Source organism: Curcuma longa, chromosome 3 (assembly GCF_044706935.1).
Source record: "Curcuma longa cultivar G26 ecotype Majalengka, Jawa Barat chromosome 3, ITB_CL_G26_1.1, whole genome shotgun sequence".
Lineage (NCBI taxonomy): Eukaryota > Viridiplantae > Streptophyta > Magnoliopsida > Zingiberales > Zingiberaceae > Curcuma > Curcuma longa.
The window spans coordinates 11,890,676-11,913,622 of NC_133863.1; the positions used below are offsets into that span (position 1 = coordinate 11,890,676).

A 22,947-nucleotide genomic window follows, 5' to 3' on the forward strand; every position below is an offset into this window, starting at 1 on the left:
TAATTCCCTTTAAATAATTTTTTTTTCTTTTTCAAAAAAAAAATCATGCTTCCTTTTATCAAAATACTCCCCAAAGTTTTAAAATTATTAAGATACATCTTAAGAAACCTACACAGTTATTCCAAAATGAACAGCAAATTTTTCATCCCTTTCTTCATCATATTAGTCATCATTTGCAAGAAATAGTTGTAAAAACTATTATTTCATCCCATATGATTTTTCAGAAGTGAAACAGATAAATAATCTCTAAGCTAAATGACACAAGTGAAGAGATTTGAGAGAAGAAGAAAGAAATTTTATACATAAAAAAGCAACAAAAGTTGCTTAATTTGCTACACTGTGCAAATGCAATAACTAAACAAGTTCTCCTGCAAGATCAAAAAAAGGCATGCAGTTGCACTTTATGTTAGAAATGTCTACAGAGGAGGAGGAGAATCAGGTTCCTATCAATCACAATGGTTGGTGCTGAGGTTTCATTATTTTGACACTGCTGTAGAAGCGCCTGAGGTCTTTCATTGCTTTCTCTTCGATCTGAATTGAGCGAATTGACGATGGAGCTTCAGTCTCTGGCTTGAACCAGCGGTTTGGAACTGCATCCTTCTGTCCTCCAGCCTCCGTCGGTGAGCTGGTGGATGATACTGAGAAGCCTGATACTTTAGTTTTCGGGCTGTGTGAGATAATCAGTTGTCTTTTCTCCTGATAGCATAGCACGAATTAGAGAGTTTCAATTATAATCATTTACCAAAGAGAATAATCAAAATGCTATTTGGAACAAAAGATTTTCAGGTGGCACTAGAAAGTTAACTGTAACAAGTTATAGGATTGTGAGATCCTGTGATCCAAAATTATGGGCATTCTATAATCACATTGAAAATGTAGCATACGTAGTGTCCAACACCCTTGTTCTGTGGTATCTCACTCATTAGATACAAGTTAACATTATCTAGAAATTGAGAGTATAAAAGATCTCTGTTACAGCTAAAATGATTTTAAGTCATCAAGAACTAAAAATAGTAGGATAGCATTGTTAACATTCTCTGAGATTAGTAATTACTAGTCAGTATAAGTGACGCTAGAATTCAAGGTGGCCATAATGTTGCAATGGTTTTGATCAACTTAAATGACGATTTAATACCTGCTGCATCTGTATATCTCTTAGTGATGGTCGATGATTGATACCAGGTGAAGTTGCTGATGATGACCAAGGAGGTGTACTTTTTTCGCCTTCAGGCGCTGGCATCCCTTGGACTATACTTATCGGACATGTAATATTAGGCAAAAATGAACTTAGCGGAACCTTTGCATTGTTTGCAGTCTCCATTTGATTTTCAAGTGTACCCTTTGTGCTGATAGGAGTCATTTCACTTGACTTTCTCTGTTCGTTCTGAATATCCCGAAGAGAAGTGTGTCCTGGAATAAATTTAGCACCACCCCATGCCGGTCCCTCATTTTTGGGAATGGGTGCTGGTGCAGGGACATGTTTTGGTGCATCATCAAGAGCACCACTTAGAAACATTGACAAGCCACCTTTTCTGTTCTTTTTCTTTGTTGTCTTTGACTGGGACTTCTTATTGGAAAAGGATGAAGAAATCTCCTTATGATTTTGCAAGGAAGAACCTTCTACAGGTGTACTATCATGGATTGCATCAACATTGACAGTGGGATCTTCCTGTTGGAGGCAATTTAATTTTACTAAGGATCTAAACCAAAAAAAAAACAAGATAACAATGAGGTTAAAAATTAAAAACACACACGTCATATCCAATTATGAAACTATGCTGAAAATGTTCAGCAATTTAAGAATTGAATGTGGAAGTTATTTACCGTCTTTGGGGAAGTTTCAAGAGCTTCGATAACTGAAATATCTTTCACAGAATGCTTCTCTTCACTTACTTCACTATTTACAGATAGAACTTCTGGCTGGTTAATTGCTTTTTGTTTATTTTTCCTCCGCTGTTTTCTAGAGACCTCAGGCTTTTTGTTTACCTTTGCATCAGATGAGCTAGAAGACAATTGCTTTGACTCTGTTTCAATTGGAAATCCAAGTTCAGCTAGTGCACATTCAAGTGAAGATCTGGTTTTAAGCTTTGCAATTTGCTGATTGTCAAGATCATGCCCATTCAATTGCTTTGCCTCAAGAATTTCTATCTGCTGCAATTTTTTCTTAATGATTCTTACTTGCTTATAGACAGCTGGATCAGTGACACCATCGGTCTCGAAGAGAAAATCAACTCTTGCGACCTCATGCTTTGTAAATACATCTTTACCTTTTTCTCTAAGCCTCAGATATCCTTTCTCATTATCCTCCTCATCGCTGTGGATGATGGCTGGGAAAGTAGCTGATGGAGTGGGAAGGCGACGATAACTCCATGGCTCAGAAGATCTTGTGTCAAGTAGTTTTTCAAGCTTTGCCAGAACCTCAGTCGAGGCACTCGCGATTGCAGTTGCCGAGGTAGTGAAAATATAATCAAGATTCCGTAAAGCAATTTCCTACATAAAATTAAGTTGTTAGATTGACGAGAGAGGAAGGAAACAAGTCTTTATTCACTTCAGTGAGTTGAGATCCAAGGAAAGTACCACACAATACTTCCTAAGGTCATCAGCCTCTAGGGAATCAGCGATTTCCAACAGTTGTATAGCATTCTTTGGCTCTACTAGAAACTCTGCTGCAACTTTCTCACACATGTTTTTTAGGCTTGGTACTTTTTTGCTGCTAAAATCATCACTTTGATTGCTCCTAGGGCTTCTATCAAACTCTATGTCACTAAAAGTAGTATCATCTATTTGATCCACTTCACCATCGGCCTCTAGTGGTCTTGGTGCTGACATCTTTGATTTGGGAAGATAAGAAGGATGATAAAGAGAACACAGAGCTAACAAATGTGTTTCTCCAACACATACTAAAGAAGATCGCTTAACACCATGCAAGCGAGTAGGAACAGGAGTCTCATCCTTGCACTTTTTCCCATCCCACATATATACATCTCCTGTTGTCGTAACAGCAGCAGCCCAATATTTACCTGCTGAGATGCTGATGATATTCCTTCCGCACAATGAGTATAGCTAAATGTAAAGTAAGAGAAATCAGAAAGGAATACAAATATACATAAATGAAGATCCATCACAAGCATGTCAAACTTGATTTCCTTGTCTTGACATTTGCAGCTCAAGAACAAGTTAATCATCAGTTACAATACCTGCTGGCACCTTAAGTCAGGATCTGAGGAAACCCAGTAAAATAAAGCACCATCGTCACTTAAGGCAATGCTGTGAACCATTCCAGCAGCAACTGAAATGACATGAAGCCGCTCCATTCTGTGAAATTTAAGGGGTGCATTTCCACTTTTCCTTATATTTCTGCTGATAACAACACGCCTTGGAGTGACAAGTCGATGGCCCCAAGTAAATACCTGTTTTGTTTAGCAATACAATAAAAGCAATTTAAGCTTGGCTAACTATAGTTGTAAGTGCAAGATGGCAGTATAATTCCATAGGAACCCTCAGTTAAAAAAACAAACAATGTCATTCATATTTGGGCACAAGTATTTGACATGGGTGTGGTCTGTTGGATCTGGGTCAAACACCTATGATTTTCTAGAGATCAACTCGGATATTGATACATGCAGGTATGGAGAGGGTAGATAAAGAGTTCTAGTACTAAAGAAGAGAAAGCTTGTGGTAAAATAATTCACAACTTTTGACTTAGAAATAGGCTAGTCGCTAATTGGATGAAGTGTCAACAGGTAAAGACATTAAGTTCTGGAATTTTCTATCAGGTTGATAAATATTGACAAATGGATTTGATGGTAACAATACAGTTAACCAATAGAAGGTCCTGATCAGTGAATAGGATGAATTGCATGTCATACTATAAATTTGCAGTGGCAGGGGAGATACACAAAGCATGTAAATACAGTAAATCATAGTGTACATGCTGGCAATTAAATGCTATTACGTGATAATAAAGTGATATATATTTGGGATAATCAATTGTAGCTAGCAGGACAACTAGAAAGTGGAGATAATAGCAAACTTATAGAGTTAACTGCTGGAAAACAACTAGTTCTACGCAAGAGTTCTTTAACCATCTTCAGATTATTATATACTGAACTGGATCATTGTTCTTTACTTCTTTCCTCTTCAAGGGAAGGAAGAAATTTATTTTCCATCGTCAAAACTGAATTTACCTCACCATCAGCTCCTAAAACTACAGTGTGATGCTTTGCTGCAGAAATTGCTTTGAAAACTTTCCCTTTCAGATATTCTACTATTCTTGGCACATAATTTGATGCTGAGTTTGAAGTGCCATAACCAAGCTGGCCTTCCTTATTACAGCCCCATGTAAATACTTCACCATGCTCGGAAACTGCAGCAGAGTGCTTGCTTGCAGCAGCAACAGCAACTATTTTAACTTTTAAGGAACTCACCCGCCTTGGTGTGGGTTGTGTGTCCACAGAAGTATAACCAAGCTGACCCTCTGCATGTAGAATTAACATCAGAGCTAATGAGGAATGACTACAAAGGTTGAACGTAAGGAGCCAAACATATATATATCACACAAGCAGTGATCAGATGAGTGATTATACAGACATAAGTGAAATGAAAAGCAAAACGTACTTGATCAGAGTAATTTATGACGATAAAAAAACTGGATTAACATAGATACTAGTTCTTTAATATTTAGAATAATGTTTTAAATCAAGATAAAGGCAATGCAACAACCTCTGTTTGATCCCCAAGTAAAGACCTCTCCGTTCTCTGTAGCAATTATTGTATGATGCTTGGCTGCTGCAACATACAAGACAATATGAGAACCCAAGCTTATCACCTGCCGAGGAGTGATCACAGCAGCCTGACCGCTGCAAAAGACAACAAAGTGCTGTTGCCATTACCGAACATACTTGTTTTGGGTTGTAAAGAAGGATAAACTTCTAGGTAAAAGGAAATTTTAAGAAACACTAAATTAGGATCTTAAAGAGCACTGTCAAACTACAAAGATACATCAATTCTTCCTTTAAAAGGAAATTACTAAGCAATGATGATTATCTATAACTCTGTCAAGACATTGTTTCCAATTGTTAATTTGAAGGAATAGGAAACAAATATCAATACCTGAAACTCTGCCCCATTCAAATAGATAACAATCCGCAAAGTACAATTACCTTTTATTGTACATTTCCATGTATCGAGTATTGGTTTTTTTTTCATATGCAAAAGGTTCTACAAGTTTCAGTTTCTGATCTGTTCATTATGTATATCAATCAATTAAATTCATTGTAGATCACTTTGTGCGGTAGTAAAATTGTTGCAAATAATTAATAGTATTGAATTTCTACTTGTTATGATTTACTATCTTTAACCATTAAATGGCCATAACTTGCTAATCCTTGTATGAAACAGGTGAGGACATGAATATCTCTGAAGCTTATCAGTAGAATTTGGATTTTATGGAGAGAATTTGTAGCTCATATATCGCCTTGATCTTATTTGACAATCTCTATGCTCTTGGCAGTTCAAAAAGTAAAATAAATCAAGAAAATCATAAAGAATAAAATGAAAAATATTATATCAACCAAAAAATACAGATTAAACTTTAAAGAATCACTAGGTACCTGTGAACATCAAAATCTGGCTGTCCCAACCGGCCTCCCCTCCCAAATCCCCAGGTATAGAGTTTTCCATCAGAACCAACAGCCACACTGTGAAACTTTGAAGCAGCGATTTTTGTAATATAGGAGTCCTGAAGTGCATCAACTTTGCATGGCAATTTCTGAATGTGAGCATTCCCTGTTCCCAGTTGATAGTTTGTCCCACTTCCCCAACTTAACACTTCTGTCGTCACTATCATGACATGAGCATAAATGTCATTTAAAATAGTGGAGTAAATTCTTTTGCAATAGATGAAAGTAATGACATGAAAGATAGAAAAAGAAACAGAACAGGTACGAACTCACCCAACAAATGTTTAAAGAAACCTCAAAGACCAATTTTTCCACATTACAACTGAGGAGGATACAACTTAAATTACTAGCTCAGTTATCAAAGTAAATACCTGCATCAAATGCATTTCCTACAGCCAATGATACAGGTCCAGATAGAAGATCGACTGGAGTACGACCTTTAGAGTCTTCCAAAGTGAGGGATGCACCAGCTTGTAGGAGAACACTGGCTATAGCAAGGTGACCAAAATGAAGTGCCCTGTGGAGGCTACTCCATCCTGACTCCCCGTCCTGAAGGAAAGTTCACATCAAGAGATCAAATCATGGAGAAAATCCTATAACATTCAAAGAGGGATGCAGGAAAAGATAGAAATTTAAGCACAGTAGTGGTGGAACATTCCTTATTTTTGAAATTTCAGTTGTACAATCACAATGCATAGTAGGTTGGCAAAACTGAAATTTATCTTGTGAAGAAAAAAGTCAAATAAAACTGCATATGGGTGACAACAATACCCTTGCATTAGGATCGGCACCAGCAGAAAGAAGCCTCTTCAAGATAGGCACATGATTTCTCCATGTTGCGATATGAAGAGGAGTAAGGCCAAATGTATTTCTCGCATCAATGCTTCCACCATTCTTTTTTGTTTGAAATAATGCTGAATCCACTTCAGTAAGAGATCCTTGTTTGCATACAGACCACAGGTCTTTCTGAGTACTTGAAGAAAATTTGCGACTAGATGCCTGATTCGTTGAGCCTGAATGTAGCACCACACTCTCCATGCACAGAACAGGTTGTATATACAAGCAAACCTGTTTGATGTAGTTACGGGAGCTACAATTGTATAGCTGAAACAGTCTTGGCAAGGCAATGCAAATCAGAAACAGCTTTTGACTATGGAGCAGGAGTTCTCATGAGCATATGCAAGTGTTATACACATTCTTTTTCAACGTAAACTTTATTCACACTCCTGCTTGCCTAGAGATTGGAGAACATAGATACACCCATCTAGAAGAACCTGTTCCTTCCAACTTATACCAATAAAACCTGAAAATTTAAAGAAACATATGTGCAAAGATCCTTCAAAGAATTTGATTGAAATTCAGAAAGGAATTACAGTAACTAATCATTTAAGAAAAAGACAAATGATAATGATGGGCAATAATGTTGTACCAAAAGTCTGGCAAGAAGTGATACATTTTTTAGTTTACACCTGAGGATATGTCACTTCAAGAGAGTAAAAACTAAAAAAGTTCTTCCATTTATCTTGGGAGTGTAAAAAACCTTCCATATGGAACTAGAAGCTAAATTAAGAAGCCTAAAATTGTTTTCTATTGCTGATAAAAATTTGCAGGAATGAATTTTGTTCAAAATGCCAGTTCCTCCCACTAAATTAGTATATCGATCTCATTCAGGCCAGCATTTATATTGGCCATTGAGGCATAAAAACTGATTTAATTCTAAGATTTTTGTTGGATTTTGTGAATGTAACTTGCCTAGGGTCATGGTTATACTTTAAACACATGGGTAAAACAAGACCATACTTGTAGAAGACAAGTTATTACAACAAAATTTGCTTTATAATGTGGTTGCAAACGCTAATTGACAGGTCCTCAGGGAATTCATGCAATCAACAGTGAAGAATTATTCCAGATTGAGATAATTTTGTGGTTGCAAAGACAAACCAACTAATATGTATTCAAAAGAGAAATTGAAACTAAAACAAGGCTAGAGATCTGACGTCCCACACAGCAAATCCAGAAATTTCTACTAGCAGGGCCAATAAAACGGACTAAGACCTTCAGATAACTGATATCAAAGCCAAAGGCCTTGAAATCTAGATCCAAAATTACAATCGAGTACATTAAATATGGAACTAGCCTCTGACGAAATTATGCTAGAAAGCAATTTCCCATGAACAAAAAAAAGTCAAAACTCTGCTGTTTATTCAAAGAAGCAACATTTTACAAAAGTTGGATCCGCATTGCAATTACAAACGCAGATAGAACCCCCATCATCCAAAACGCACAGAATCATGAACGGCTTCAAATTCGTCGCTGAAGTGGAGAACCTTACGAGACCAAGGAACTGAAAAATCACCAGCCGTAAAAATCAAATCCTCTGATAAAACCAGGCCAAAAAAAAGATCTTTGCAAAAAATCATGCACAAAAACAATTTTTTTGCCAAAAATCTATCCTAACAAAAAAAAAAATATGCAGCAGAAGGACCGTCGCTTAGGTGAACACGTTGAAATTCCCGAACCAACAGAAAGGAAAGAGAGCAACCCTAGGTGGGAAAACCCAGGACAAATCGGAGCTTCCGAGTACAAAGACGGCGATCGTATCAGAACTAGGGAAGGAGCAGTAAAAGAAAACCCACCTGCAATCGCTGGCGAGAAGAGAAGCAGAAAGCTCCAGTCCGCTTCTCCCGCTTGCTTTGCAGTTTGCGTTTAAAAGAGGGAAGAGGAGAACAACAGGTAGAGGAGGATCCACGCACGGAATATACCCTCAACGCTCCCCCCTGCGTTGCAGACCCGACAACTTCTCACCCATCTCTCTCTCTCTCTCTCTCTCTCGTGAAACCTTTTCTTCTTCAATCTTTTATTTATTTCCTCCACACGCAATTTTAATATTTTCTAAAAAAACATTTATGGAGAAAATAATAATAATAAAAACAATAATTTCCCTTTTAAACTTTCATCATTTTACTCTTAATCGCTAGAAATATACTAAATTTTACATTTTAAACATTTTGATGATATTAAAATTATAAAAATATTTTTTAAAATAGCCATTGCCTTTTAAATAAATAAATAAATAAAGTTTCCTTGTAAAACACAAGGCATTGTGAAAGCATGAAGACCAATTTTAATGACTTTTCTACTAAACTTGCTCCTCTTACGCACAATAAAATAAACAAAATTAATGGCAAAATAATTTGTGATTCAAATGAGGAAAAGAAATATCATGGAAAAGGAAACACGAAATTGTCAGGTAGCCAAATCAGATTATTAACTTGACGATTATAAATTGATTGTTCAAAAGATTTGGTTCGAGTCAAAAGGCTTGACTTTTTAAGATGGAAGCAAAGAAAGCACCTGCCAATCTGATCATGATACTGATAACAAAGTTGGAGATTTTTTTAATAAATAAGAATTAAAAAAAAACACACACATAACAAACTCCTCAGCAATATAAAATCCTAAAAATTATTTTACAGTCAATTCCTGACCCCAAACAAAAATGAAGAGATGTTGGTGCTTACTTCTGTTGGCTTTATTCTTCCTGGAGAACTGAATCACCACAAAGCAACAAACCAAGAAGTTGCAATATATGATAATTAGTTTCATCCACTGGAAAGAAATACGAGTGGAATAAGTAAACACATTAGTTTAACAACAAGCCTGAAAGTATGTGTATAGGACATAGAAATGAGCTAACAAACACATATCTAAGTTTTTTGTTTTTTGCAAGTTTAGAAACCATAAGATAAGAAACATTCCATCACCTGGAAACATGATCTCACCCATTCAGAGTGTGGTGGAAGATAAAGAAAGTATTGAAAGTGGATGTTCACCAGCACTCGTTTGTGCATAGAATTACATAAACACTAACACAGTAATGGAGTGGTGCTTGAGAAGTTCTATTGTTTCACATCAGTTTGCTCCATTTAGCAGTCCGTCTGTATTGTGGCTTATCGAAGATTCTTACTGAACTATAGCCACCATTTATGCATGTGAAAAGGACTCACCGTTGAACTATACTTCACCAGCTTTCATGGGTGTAAAAATGGTGAATGGTGTGGGAATGAAATGAACAAGTGGACCAAAGAAACACTAGCTACATTCCAGGTGCGGTCGCTCAACAATCCAATATAGTAAATAAATTTTCACTTCTGACATGACATGTAAATAACAGCTACCATGCTGTTCAGGTCCAGCAACGGGTTTCTCGTGTGTGAGCTCATCATGTTGCAATTTGCAAATATAGGTGTCTGTAATAGCCAGTGCTTACCTAGGCTGTGCTCGTTATAATCCCTGTCTTGTTTGTAAATCTGTTGAAAAGCGTCTGGATTTCACAAGTAGACGTAACCCATGTCTTTGTTGAAGAAATTAGAGTAGTACTCATTGTAGTTGAGATGATCCCAGAAACGACATAGGCTGAAGTCAAGGTGTTTTGGCGACTTGCAATACAAGATATACAGATCTTTAAGATTTTTCTCAAATGCTGTCTTGATTGCAAAAGCCTGCAGCAGGACATGAGAATGTATGAAAACCAAGTTTATGAAATGCCTAAAATTTATCCTTTTCAACATAATGATGTTTATTTTATCAAAACCATTAAACCAAGTTTATCATATGCATGAGATGTTCGGCATAGAAACCAACTAGAAATATCCCTCAACAAAACACAATTTCAAAGTAAAATGATTACCTCAGAAAGGTTTATGTGAGATTGCAATTCTAGTGTTTCTGAACTGTCATCCAACGCAAATAACCGGCCACCACTGATACACAACCCATAGTCCAGAACACATTGCAAAATATTCTTTATGATAGCAGCTACCGGCTTTGTATCGTCGGACAAGAAGCATCTGAAAGGAGAAAATGAAGGTTTTCTACAATGAAACATACTTCCAAGCAGATATTTGATTCTAGGATTAAAAGACCATCTATAATTGAAAGTGTTCTTGAAGCAATTGATTATTTGAGAGGATCAAACACAAAAAGAGAAGATATGCGCAAAAAGGTAAATGTTCTTTTCATTTTGATTTATTTTCATCTTTGATTTTCTTCTGCTAGTTCAGCATCAACTAAGGTAAATGCACACATTTCTTCATTGCATTGACAACAAATCTAAACGGACAGCAGACAAACAATCACAATTTTTTTTCCTAATCAGCCAAAACTGAAGAAGACTGATGTTGTTTGAGAAAGTGTTAGTAAATCAGAAGCTAGTTCTTGTAAATTTATGGGATTAGATTCATTGTTAAATCAAGGCTCCAGATTCAAGTTTTAAATTTTGGTACCAGTACTAATTTCCACCTTAAGTTGGGGGTGGTACCTATGATATCAGTGTTGACCGGCTAATATATTTACCTGCCAAGATTTGATGCATCTCTTATTTTTCAGGAGCAATAATAAAAACAAATTCCTATGAACTGCAAATTAATCACCTAGTAAACTAGCTAGTGACATCATGCAGGTCATTTATCTTTTCAGTAACATATAATGGTGCAATTGGGAAGTCAAGTACACCATTTTTGTTTTTTTTTTCTTTAATGTCATCCCAAGCATAGTCACATATAATTCAGAAAATTTGATAGAGAAAAATACCCAAATTTAAAGAATAGTTAAGAAGAAAATACACTTATATGTTCGGAAATGGTTGAATTTTTAAACTAAGTCGAAGCAAAATTTTAAGCAACACTAATTATAGAGGATCGACTGTAGATTCAAGCATGGAGGATTCAATATGCTGAAGACAAAAAGCCATGTTAGCTCTAATTATTTGGAGTCAAAAACATGAATGTTAGTATGTTAGTTATTCATGGAGTTTAGACACTTTTTTTAGTTAGTTGTCAAGGCTTAATACAATCCTCAAACTTTTTAATCATTTGCAGTATATTGAGGATTCTGTAGGCCATGCAGATAAAGAAAATGAATTAATAATTTGATAGACAAACTTGGAAACTTGGGCATTTGATAGAAAATTAATGATCGTGTTTCACTCATCGTTGGTGTTTTGATTAACTCATCAATCATTGAAAAATATCTTTTTGGTTTGAGTTGTAGGAGTCAGTCTTGCTCGGCAGATGTCAAGACATATACATATATGGCACAATGCAAGCATATAAGGAATGGTTTCAGCCAGCACAGCTGAGAGTCATATTTTGCTCATGACAACTTGGTTCAGTGTTAGTCTCCTGCATCAAGTGATACCTACTGAAATTTTATTCAATAGCCAGATCATCTTTGGGTAATTCGAATTAGCCATCTTACTATGTCCCCAACTTTATTCAGACAAATGTGTATGAAGAAATTTAGTCTGCAATGGAACAGGAAGTCTTGGTTTCAATTTTTGTGCTGATTGTTCACTTACATGTGCAAAGCTTCAGCAAGATAGGACATGTGCAGGGATTCCAAATCCAGCATGTCTTTAACCTGTACAAACAATATTTATCAAAATAAAATCAGCTACAATAAGAGAACTATCCAAGCAACCATGGACAGATAGCTACATAGTGTCTCTCTACTGTAACTCTCTTATTTTTGTATAATGTTCCTATAATTTGCAGTTGCTTCCCATCTTTAGCCCTCAGCATTTCTTTCTAATTTGAATATGTAATGGCCTTGAAGAATCTTTCAAAGGAACTCAGGAACTACTCTATGTTTACAATAGTAAACCCTAATTAAGAATTACTAGCATTACATGTTTTCTGTTACAACAATAATCAGCTTAAATTGAGACAGAAGACAATTAGCTTAGCACATTCACTGCAACAAAGCCTGTGATGTTGCTTATAAGAGCAATAAATATTGGCCCAACTATGACCTTGGCATTTTGAGATAATCCAAACTTCCAGTATCACTCTAGCCAAGAAATCACATCAAATAAAGTTGTCACAAGCTTCTAGGCTTCATGCACTCAACTATTCATGTTAAGCAAAACCACTGGACATGCAGAAAAGAATATGCATAATTTGTCTCTCCAGAATCAATTGTGGAAAATATTTGGTATTGGCAGCTCTTTAGACTAGGAGGTTACGTTCTATGGATATCTATACCTGATTTTTAAGGGAGTGTTGAAAGCAACACCAGGAGACATTTGATAATTGTGAATGCAGATATTGTTGCAAAGCAGACAAAAAGTGACTCATTTGTTGCCTGAAAAAAAGTGAGATTAAACAATGAAACAGTTAACATTTTAACTTCTTATGAGATATCACATTTTATGATCAATAAAATGATCCGGTTTCAGATATCTTAAGCATGATCAAAACATTGAGATACATAAAAAAAAAAAAAAAAAAAAGATATGCCAACATCATGTAGATATAAATTATACAGCAATAGGTATAACAAACATCACCCAGAGTCAAACTTTCAAGCAGCAAATAAAATTGTCATAGTCCATAACAGGTTGCAGTGCTGCTTTAGGAATTTTATATTTTATAATTTTTTTATTCAGTAAGCCTATATAGTTGGGACTTGGAAATTTCACTTTGATTATCCACTATATTCTACATACCAGCTCTATCAAGCAATACAGATGAAAAATGAAGCTATAGTTGATCAGTGAAAGTTCTCAAAGGGACTTTAGATGTGCGCAAAGCGCAATTCAGAGGGATGGAAATAATCAAGGAGGATATATCTGCAATATAGGATCACATCCCTAAATTCCTTTGTTCAGCATGAAACTGATGCAAACATTATAACCTTGCCAAAAAAGTCTTGCTCTTGTGGATGTTGACAGCACAGTGTTTCTAACATAACAAATGTAAAAGACATGTCCTGATCAACCAAGAGAATTTTTGTGATATGAAAGATAAGTAAATATCAACCGTCTAAAGATGGCTATGTTGATTGCTACCTTTGAATCTGGATATATTAGAGTTTCATTTAAACATTAAAATTATTGGAAAAGGAGGAATATGGACCTTTAGCAATCTTTTCATCTCACATATGCATGAAGAGGCAATAGGATTTAGTACCTTAATTTCATCAAGATGTTTAAGTCTGCTTCTTGGTACTCTGAATCATGGCCATGTAATATTGAACGCATCAGTGCCTGTTAAATGATAAATTGACCAATCAAGATATGAGTCAACTCATCATATTACCATCTGCCATAAAAAATGACAGAAACAAATAGGTGGTAGAAATGGGCCACGTGCCACAGTATTTATCAAGTGCAGAAATCAAAAGACTAGTAAAAATTCTAGATTGTGTCATGTTTTGCCAGTTTTTCTATACATCTACCTTCAGTTACAAGAATCAAACTGATAACCATGACTACTTAATAAGTCACCAAATAATACAAAACATATGCAGTGCCATCCACAAACATAAAGTAACTTTTGATCTTTGGATATTATTGGAAGGAAGACAATAAGTCTAATACTAAATCCCTTCACGATGTCAGTTTGCTTGTATCCATTCTACCCTCTTCCACCTCATCCTATGTTCCCCTCCCTTCTAAGCTAGGTTTCATCCATTCCTCTCCATATTCAAGTCAAAGTGTATGAACTATTCTTTTTTCCAAATAGTTTGTTCATCAAGAAATAGCTTGTCGAATCTATGACTAGAGATTTCATTACAAAATAATACCTTTAAATGGTACCAAACTCCAGCCAAGGAAGAAGTAGCAAGTTTCACTTGAATAAGATGACGAAAAATCTCAGCATATATCTGAAGAGCAGCAGGTGTCACAATGATTTTGATGGGCCAGTCAACTCTATAACCTAACAGCATGAAGTCAAAAACATCCACACCTGCAAATTGGACTGCAAAACTTCAGCACATGCACAAAATTATAAGTAGAAGTTCTGAAAATGAATTTTCACTGGCAACTGTAGGCACCAGAAGAATGCATACCTGCTGAAGAAGTTGACAGGGTAGCACTGCTTTGTTGGTTCATGTACACATATAACCTCTCTTTATATTTATCAGTCTCACATGAAGATCTTTGCAATGCCAGCTCAAGGAGACCTTGAATCTCTGCTACTTTCTTCTCTGGCTCAGTAACAGACCATTTCTGTGCACAACACCATAATCTTACTAACAACTAAACGAACAAGACATAAAAAGATGCATATACTTAAGGATATAAACAGGAATGCTTTCTCAATTGTTTTCAACCTTAACAAAAAGGTCAGACTACAACAAAGTACCTGTTTACAAACAGAGATAACAAATGCGTCTGCCCAATCTGCCATTTCCATGAAATGGTATCGCCTCAAAGCCAATAAATGTTCGTGCAGGTCAAAACCTTCCTCAAGCAACTTAATAGTGAAGTTGCTGACATACTGATATCTAGTGTCGTTAAGGACTATACACTAGGCTGGGTGAAAAAAAAAAGCAAATGAAAGAAGAGCACAAAGCACCAATGCAAACACATGCAGAGATTATATTCTTTAGAATATTCTAAGCAATCATAAGTAAATCACAGCATTTGCACAAGGCAATAAAAAATATTCAGATTAATTTATAGAAAATTGCTAGAAAATCCTCGAGAAAATTTCACACGCAAACTTATTCTCGTGAATCTGACCTGAGGATCAGCTAGTGTGCCCATGAAAGAATTATACCCACATCCTTGTGCTGCTACATATTAAGTGCTCATCTACCCTATGGTTAGAATTGTTAACATTATCATTATGCAAACGGAGTTTAAAGATGAGTCATACTACATAATTTATCTATATTATAACAAGTTGATATGTTTTAGTTCCTAGTAAGAAAGCATAGTGACAACAAGTTGGAACCACAGCGCACAGAGCTTCCATCAAGAGTACCTTTTTGCAGATTAAATGGATATTTCAAAGGTCCAGAGCATTGTATATTAAAGGTTAAAACAACACAGACAAAGTACACCACCCATTTTATTTTAAGAACTGTAACATTAATTCCTCAAAATAACCAATGAGCATCTCTGACCAATAAACAAGCATATCAGATACACATCACAAGGCAAAACAGGATGTAATAAAGTTCCTAAACAAGCACAGACTTGTTGCTATAAGTTTTCTTTCTATAAAAAAAAGTGAGTCAAAAGACAATCCAGGATTGCAGCATATGATAACATAGTTTATAATGAAAATATAAGGTGCTAGAGAAAGATTGATCTAAGATAAACTAGAACATTCAACTTTACCATGAAGCAGCTAACACAAATACATTGTGACAAAGAAAGATTCTCTTATGGTAAAGCATGACAATGAAATGCATAAATCAGCTAGTACAAAGACCGATCCTAAAAACATGTAAAACAGAGAACAACAACAGAGTTCCACAGAGAAGAGTTAGATAAGCATTTGTCATTGTAAGAAGAATATTAACACCACACTTGTATTTCATATAAAGTGAATATTGAAACTTAATAGGGGACTCAAGGATACTGAAGTAAAGTTTCTTGTGCTATGCATTTGTCAATCACGACATCAAGTGGCATCTCAGAAATTGTTGCTAAATTGTCCAATTTGTCTTCAGTGCAAATGTTAATATCATCACAGGAATATTTTAAGGAACCCACCCAGGTTGCACCCCCAGATACGTTTGCAGGGATATTGTGAGATGTGGGGTGTGCCTCCCTTGATGCATGTGATGAACAAGTTGGATAAGAATGTGGTTGTTCTTCAATACTATGTTGATTATAGTCATCAATAGTTCTATCTGTGCCATTAGAGGAATCAAAACTGACAAGCCGAGAAGATTCATTTTGCAACCGATGATCAGGGATGGCTATCATACTTCCCAAATAATAACAAGGATCAACCATCTTTGAGAAGTCAAAATATGGAAAGTGTGAATATCTTTTATGGTTAGTTGTATCCTTTGATTTGTCAATGTGGTTAAAGCATGGCAATTTTGACAAATTGGGATTGGCACTAAGATCATAGTGGTTGCTGCTATTCGATGATGAAAAGATATCCAAAGAGTGAGGTTGATTTATGGCACTCATGAATTCAGATCCTTTAAGAATACCTACACGTGAGCAAGGGGGGACAACTTTATCATAATTTGATTCTGTATTCTCCAATGCATGTGTTTTCTCATTTGACATCAGTATAATGTTCTTGGCTAAACATGGTTCTTTTAAACCACTGCTGTTCAGCATATCATAAGAACTAGTTGGAAGCCAGCACTGATCTGAATTGCATCCATCTATGGGCACGGGAGTTGTGCTTGATTTTTCATCACCGCCAAAATTGAAGACTGAACTTTCGCTCATGTTTTCATCCTTACAAGAAACAGTTGGAGGAGTCCCAAGGCCCTGACGTTTGACCCTATTATCATAATAAACCTGAGAGGAGCAGAGCCTTCCAGCTGTAATGGAGTTTTGGAGTATATTTTTTCTCTCATGACTTGAAAATGAATTTGAAAATAGAAAATAATCTGCCAGTGATGCATCACTATGTGGAATGAGAGAACTCTCAGATTCAATTTCTTCTTCAGAACTATAAGAAGATGAAGTCTCTGAATTCAGTAAAGGTTCCAGAGCATGTGAAGAGTCATCAGATGTATAAGATGCATCAGTATTCTTTTGACTTCTATCTCTGAAACCAGAAAATAACTGGTGATAGGATGTAAATTTTTATGATAAACACTGGAAGATACACTCAAAAGTCATTGAAACGTGTATTTGCTCATTAGAGTACAGAAATTTTAAAGATGCTGATGTAAATCAGACTGAAGAAGTCCTTACATTTTGGTAGCTTCTAGTTCATCAGAACTTGTAGAGAAGATGAAACTTCCATTTGGAAGAAAAAGCATAGGGATGTGAGGACTTCTTTCACCAAACAAGTTTGAGGCATTACCAGATGTCATCAGCTGCACCAGAAATTTTTTAAAATATGTGCAACGTAGTGATAGTTGTCAATATCTAAGTGAAAGTTCAAAACGTATAAAATAAGTACTATCTTAGTTCCTTGGACAAGGATGGGGCTGGAACTTAGGATTTATTATCACAACCATAAAGAGATTACAACTAGGTCTATATAAATCTCAAGCCCAAAATATAATGTCAAATGATGATGTGGAACTAAACATTCGAATATTCCCCACTCAAACTGGGGGATAAATATCTATTATGTATTGTTGTCACACAAAAATATGATTGAATTACAATGACTTGGCAAAAATATCAGCAAACCTATTCTTTGAAAGAGAAGTATTGTGTGTTAATTTACTAGGACATGATAACATCTTGAATGAAGCAAGAGACAACAACAATAAATTTAGCGTGTTCATAAAATATTGGATTGCTTGCAATGTGAATCCATGCCATGTCCCAGGCTTGAGTCAAATCACTTAGCATGGGTGACAATCCATGTCTAAGTATAGTAGACAAAATTGCTGATCATTTATGACTCAAATTACTAATTTTTTGTGTCTACATTTCAGTTGGTTATATTCAAACATAGTATTTGCATGTAGAAGTTGGTTGAGCTCCCAAATTTACAGGACTAAATATTTCAGGATTTACTTTGATCACAAAAAAAAAGAATGTAACAACACCTCCAAGAGTGTTAAATGAGAATACCAAAGATGGATGCAAAAAGTAGAGAAAAATAAACTAGGAAATACCTACACATGATAGGTTTGCATATCCAATTAAGTATTTAAATGACTCTTACCATGTGATCCATGCTCCGGTATCGAATATCAAACTTCGAGAAAAATATGATAAGTTTTTCAAGCATCATTTGATAAGTATTTTGCCTCTGGGAAATCAAGGCATTAATTCTCTGCTTGCAGAATGTTAATGAGTTTGAAAGGAATACTGAATCAGTTGGCATGCCAGACCAACAAGGAAGAATCTCCTTGATATTGACCAAATTGTAATGGGTATTAGCTCTTTCTCCAACAGCAAGATCAAATAAGCTCAGAAATTTGACAAGAACTTGAAGCTGTAATCCAGCTCGGATAAGGGGACCATGAATATCATTAAGAAAGCAAGGGACTGAGATTTCAACTTGTTCCTACATTACAAATGAGTTAAAAAATCAGATAATAATTGCAGAAAGCAAATGTTGGTATGAAAGATGTGACCTATGCATATCCAAGAAAAATATTTAAATGGGGCTATAGAGCTGAGGCAGATAACGGACAGGAGAACAGAGGGGAATAGGAAGTACCTTAATCTCTGACATAAAATAGTCATTAACACATTCACTTGTCCCATAGGACTCCAATGATTTGTGCAAAAGAAATTCTTTGTAAGGATCATTTATGTTTGCACGAAATATCCATTGTTTGATGAAGTTACAGTAGGGTTCACATGCACGGACAAAGAGAAGCTTGAGAAGTGACTGATGAACTGGATCAGCATCCTTTTGCAATGACAAAGAGAAACCTTTTGTCAGCCTAGACAAAATTAATTATATTATTTAAACTTAGATTAGTTTTACAAGCATCTAACAGACTATCTTATTAAGTTAACTAGCAAATACTGTCTGAAATTATTTTCTTAATATGCCATCCATGAAACTTTATCTGGCAATTCAACTAGAAAATTGGCCAATAAAACAAGTTATAGTTAAATATAGAACTGGTAGATTGCAAGCACATGACAGAGAAAGGCAATATACTTGGTGACTCTTGATCCTTAGGAACAGACAAAGTCCCTTTTCTATAAAAATCATAATATATTGAAGTGAATGCTGATTAATTAACAACAAATAAGATAAACAAGAACATCTTCAGAAATTGCAAAATGGCTAGCAGAAAGAAACTGAGACAGTTCTAATAAACTTACACGGAGTTGAACATACAAATATGAGAGTAAATCCACTCCTCTTGGGAAGTTATTAAACTCTATGTTGGTTTCACTTGTCAAATCCTCTCTAGATAATGCAAGATTAGCAAACCTAGGAAAGCAGATGTTTCCAAGGGTTTCAATTTGTGTTCTCAATTCATTGGTGTGTAGAAAGACCTCTAAGATAGTAATTCCAGAGTGAGAAAATCTTGAGAGGCCACAGGAAGAATCAGGAAGAATAGAAGATTTCTGTTGACCCATTCCTGAGCGCCTCAGTCTAACTGATGCCTGCAAAGTATTCAAGGAACCAAAGTATCCTTGAAGAAGATTTTTGACAGCTACAGCAAACGCCTGGTTAACCAAACTATAAGGCGGGTATGTCCATATTCCTCCAGTAGTATTAACTTCCTCATTCGCTGATGATTTGGGATCTGGAAATTTGATATCTTCTTGGCTGTTAGTCCTGTGTCCTTTTGGCAAAACTGCTTTTATATCTTGGCTTGGACACATAAAGAAGTCAACAAACTTCTGGAGCAAGTATACAACTAAACCTGCTTGGCTAGCACATTTAAGGATCTTCCCCAAAGCACTAGTGCTCAATGATCGACACCATAAAGTAGGAACTCTGTGAGAAGTTCTGTCAGCTGGATAAGAAGAAAATATCTCTGACATCTTATCGATTTCCATTATCGATGTCTTTACACCTATCAATGCATTCAAAACTAAGTGAACCAACTTAGCTTCCTGCACAAAGAGTATAGTGGATAAAAAAAATAAATGTTTTAAGAAAGTTGTACACTGAAACAAAGCAATATGGATTTAATTTCAAAGGAGAATAAAAGAAAAATACTTCATAGAGGCTTCTTTAAACTTGAGAGTGATATAGAAACTAAACTATAAAATCAAAAACATGAATATACATGGCAGGTCTGAATTTAAAATTTAAAATACAATCTTTTCTTTCATTCACAAAACACCCTGAAGCTTCCACATTTCTATGCTTAATATTCATTTTATCTGCCCAAGTTAAGCATTTAAGATTCATCAACACAACTATATGCACTTGCCATAGTCACAGATCATGTTGACTGGATTAGCCTATCCTATCAATTAGTCAGACCTATCTAAACATTTATATTTTGAACAGTTATATACCTCTTCCAGAGAGAGATTCACAATCAAAGTCCTCAGTGGCTTATTTATCGTTCAGAACATCTAAATGCAAAAAAAACAAAATTTATAGTCAGAACAAATTATTCGAGAAAACAAACTTGCTATGCCATCAACCCATCGAATATCCGAAATATTACAGAATATGAGAGAAAACAGCAGGACAGAATTTGAGTAAAGCTGGAGGTAAATTCGGCTAAGGATTGACAGAGAATGAACGAATTGAAAAAATTAAGTGAAGGAATCATAATCAGCAAGTATGGGCTTACGGAAATCGACGAAGATCCATTTGTCGGGTCACAAAATTCGCCGCAGGCATCAGAGCATCGAACCACGCCGCTCTCGGACGGGATCGATTCCCATGTCTTGGGAGGGGTCCATGGGTCGTCGACCTTTAGGCTCTGAAGCAGTGTGGAGAAGTTGGGATCAATCTCCATTTGACACGCGAGGAGAGGCGATACCAGACCTGCCTGGTTAGGTTTAGGGTTTATAACCACTCTTCTTCCCAAAAAGAAAGAGTCTTTTCCCGTCTCCACCGCTTCTCGGACCCCTTGATTCTTCCTATCTGAGACCGCATCTCGACCCCGACGTTCCTTTCTTTCTTCGCTCCGTAAGATCGCTGGAGCCAAGTAAATCTGCAAAATATCTCAAGGAGAGGGAGCGAGATGCAAACTGGCGTCGAACAGGTGATAGGAAGCCCTTTCCGCAGGTTGGGAACCCTCTATGGCGGGGCTGCGGTCTCAGACTCTCAGGCCGCCGGCAGGGAAGTAGCATTTAAGTGGAGGTGCTTCCCACCACTCTCGGCTCTCGAGATGGGCAACTCCGAGATCTGTCAGCTGCGGTGGCGGCGCTTCCTAACTCAGTTGCAACGGCGACGGCGACACGGCGATGGAGATGATCGCGAACAGTAGGACGAGTGAATCGTCGAGGAGGGGTTTGTATAAATATCAATTTAAAATAAAATTTGTTTTGAATTTCATTTTTTTCAAAAAAAATAAAAAATATATATATAATTAATGTTTCAACATAATGAAGTTTCTTATTTGTCAGGGATTTTTGTCATAATTTACATAAAATAATTTTAAATAATTAAATTATATAAAAATAATAGCTTTTATATTCAGGTTGGGTTGCGTTATATTATTTTAAAATATTAACTCTATTGATTATATTTTTAATTAAAATAAATATTACAAAAATTAAGTAAAAGAAGAAGACAAAAAATGCAACTAAAATGTATTTTTGAATGCAATTGAGTTTGAGACTATTGGTCATTGAAAAACACTTGTTTAATGCATAAAATTATCAGTTCATGAAACAAAGTTTCTTTTTAAAAAAATACATATTCTTACTCTATATATAAACCATTCTATTTTTTTTAGCAAAACTCTATAACCCAAGCCGACCAATAACAAAAAGAATAGTTTTTAGTTCCCAAATCAATCATTAAGCAAATCTTAAAAGTTTTAGGATTCTCTCAAAAAATCCAACACAAGGAAATAACCTCTTGCCTAACAAAGGAAACTGAGTCGATATCTTGAGTTCAAAGCACTACACTTGAATTGAATTTGAATGTATGCAATTAATTCTGCAACAATTAATTAAAATACTGTTTGTTTGAAAAGAATTAAAGCGGTCCCACGACCATCTCTGAAGAGGTAAATCGAGAAATTACACTGGTTTGATATTAGCCTGTTTACCTTCTTTTATCTATGTTGCGTTTAACCAACAGTTATACACCTATTTATCATACACAGTAAAATAAGATCTACAACGACATGATTATTAATAACTATTAGTACGGCAGGCAAAAATATTAATACCGCAACAAATTCAACGTTCATTTTCAGATATAGATCACTGAACATGCATGTTTATTCTCCAACAAAATCGAACGCAACAAAAAAAAGGTGGAAATAAATAATAATCCACATAAATCCAACACAACACAGTGAAAAAAATAGATTCTAAAAAGATCTTCATGCACCGCATTAACTCACGGCCAACACGCCCCCTGCCGTCTTTTTGGCCCGACAGTAACAGCCCCTGCCTTTCTTCAAAATTACATGTCTGCCACCGAGGCATCTTTCCAGGCACGTGCTGACCAGTAACCATGACCGTTGCGTGCAGTGGTACAACCGAGATTAATTGAAAATACAGGGGGCTTTACTTGGTTCCGATTCGGATGGCTTTTCGATTCGATTTCGGATCCCGTCCACGGCCTGACACAGATCTGTCGCTTGCTCCGCACCCCTGGATGACTCCACGTGGCCCTGACTGTGTTTCTCGTGACGTGTCGCGCTCCCACCCCCTTTTTAAGCGCCGCTTCTTTCGATCCTTTTTCATCCACTACCTACTGTT

At 36.0% G+C, this 22,947-nt stretch overlaps 2 protein-coding genes across 6 annotated transcripts; both read right to left on the reverse strand.

Annotated features, from left to right (window-relative positions):
• Positions 1 to 213: 213 nt before the first annotated feature.
• Positions 214 to 8,496, reverse strand: LOC141825038 (uncharacterized). 4 transcript variants are annotated; one of them, XM_074712405.1, is made up of 12 exons: positions 8,318 to 8,496; positions 7,899 to 8,025; positions 6,453 to 6,984; positions 6,053 to 6,230; positions 5,613 to 5,841; positions 4,723 to 4,859; positions 4,188 to 4,477; positions 3,198 to 3,410; positions 2,578 to 3,063; positions 1,825 to 2,490; positions 1,136 to 1,669; positions 214 to 696 (listed from the first exon to the last, which is right to left on the reverse strand). In XM_074712405.1, the coding sequence occupies exons 3-12, from the start codon at positions 6,717 to 6,719 to the stop codon at positions 451 to 453; spliced, it is 3,246 nt and encodes a 1,081-aa protein (XP_074568506.1). In that variant the 5' UTR covers positions 6,720 to 6,984; positions 7,899 to 8,025; positions 8,318 to 8,496; the 3' UTR covers positions 214 to 450. The 4 variants fall into 4 exon arrangements, with proteins under 4 accessions (XP_074568506.1, XP_074568507.1, XP_074568505.1 ...); XM_074712406.1 differs by lacking the exon at positions 7,899 to 8,025 and having other exon boundaries at positions 5,613 to 5,832; XM_074712404.1 differs by lacking the exon at positions 7,899 to 8,025.
• An 876-nt stretch (positions 8,497 to 9,372) lies between these two features.
• LOC141825590 (uncharacterized) lies at positions 9,373 to 21,155 on the reverse strand. 2 transcript variants are annotated; one of them, XM_074712972.1, is made up of 14 exons: positions 20,856 to 21,155; positions 19,417 to 20,160; positions 18,797 to 18,991; positions 18,296 to 18,640; positions 17,365 to 17,489; positions 16,058 to 17,215; positions 14,831 to 14,972; positions 14,535 to 14,694; positions 14,268 to 14,431; positions 13,652 to 13,728; positions 12,725 to 12,824; positions 12,040 to 12,101; positions 10,372 to 10,531; positions 9,373 to 10,183 (listed from the first exon to the last, which is right to left on the reverse strand). In XM_074712972.1, exons 1-14 carry the CDS (start codon positions 21,021 to 21,023, stop codon positions 10,013 to 10,015), a joined length of 3,771 nt encoding a protein of 1,256 aa, XP_074569073.1. In that variant the 5' UTR covers positions 21,024 to 21,155; the 3' UTR covers positions 9,373 to 10,012. The 2 variants fall into 2 exon arrangements, with proteins under 2 accessions (XP_074569073.1, XP_074569074.1); XM_074712973.1 differs by having other exon boundaries at positions 19,417 to 20,120; positions 20,856 to 20,941.
• Positions 21,156 to 22,947: the final 1,792 nt, after the last annotated feature.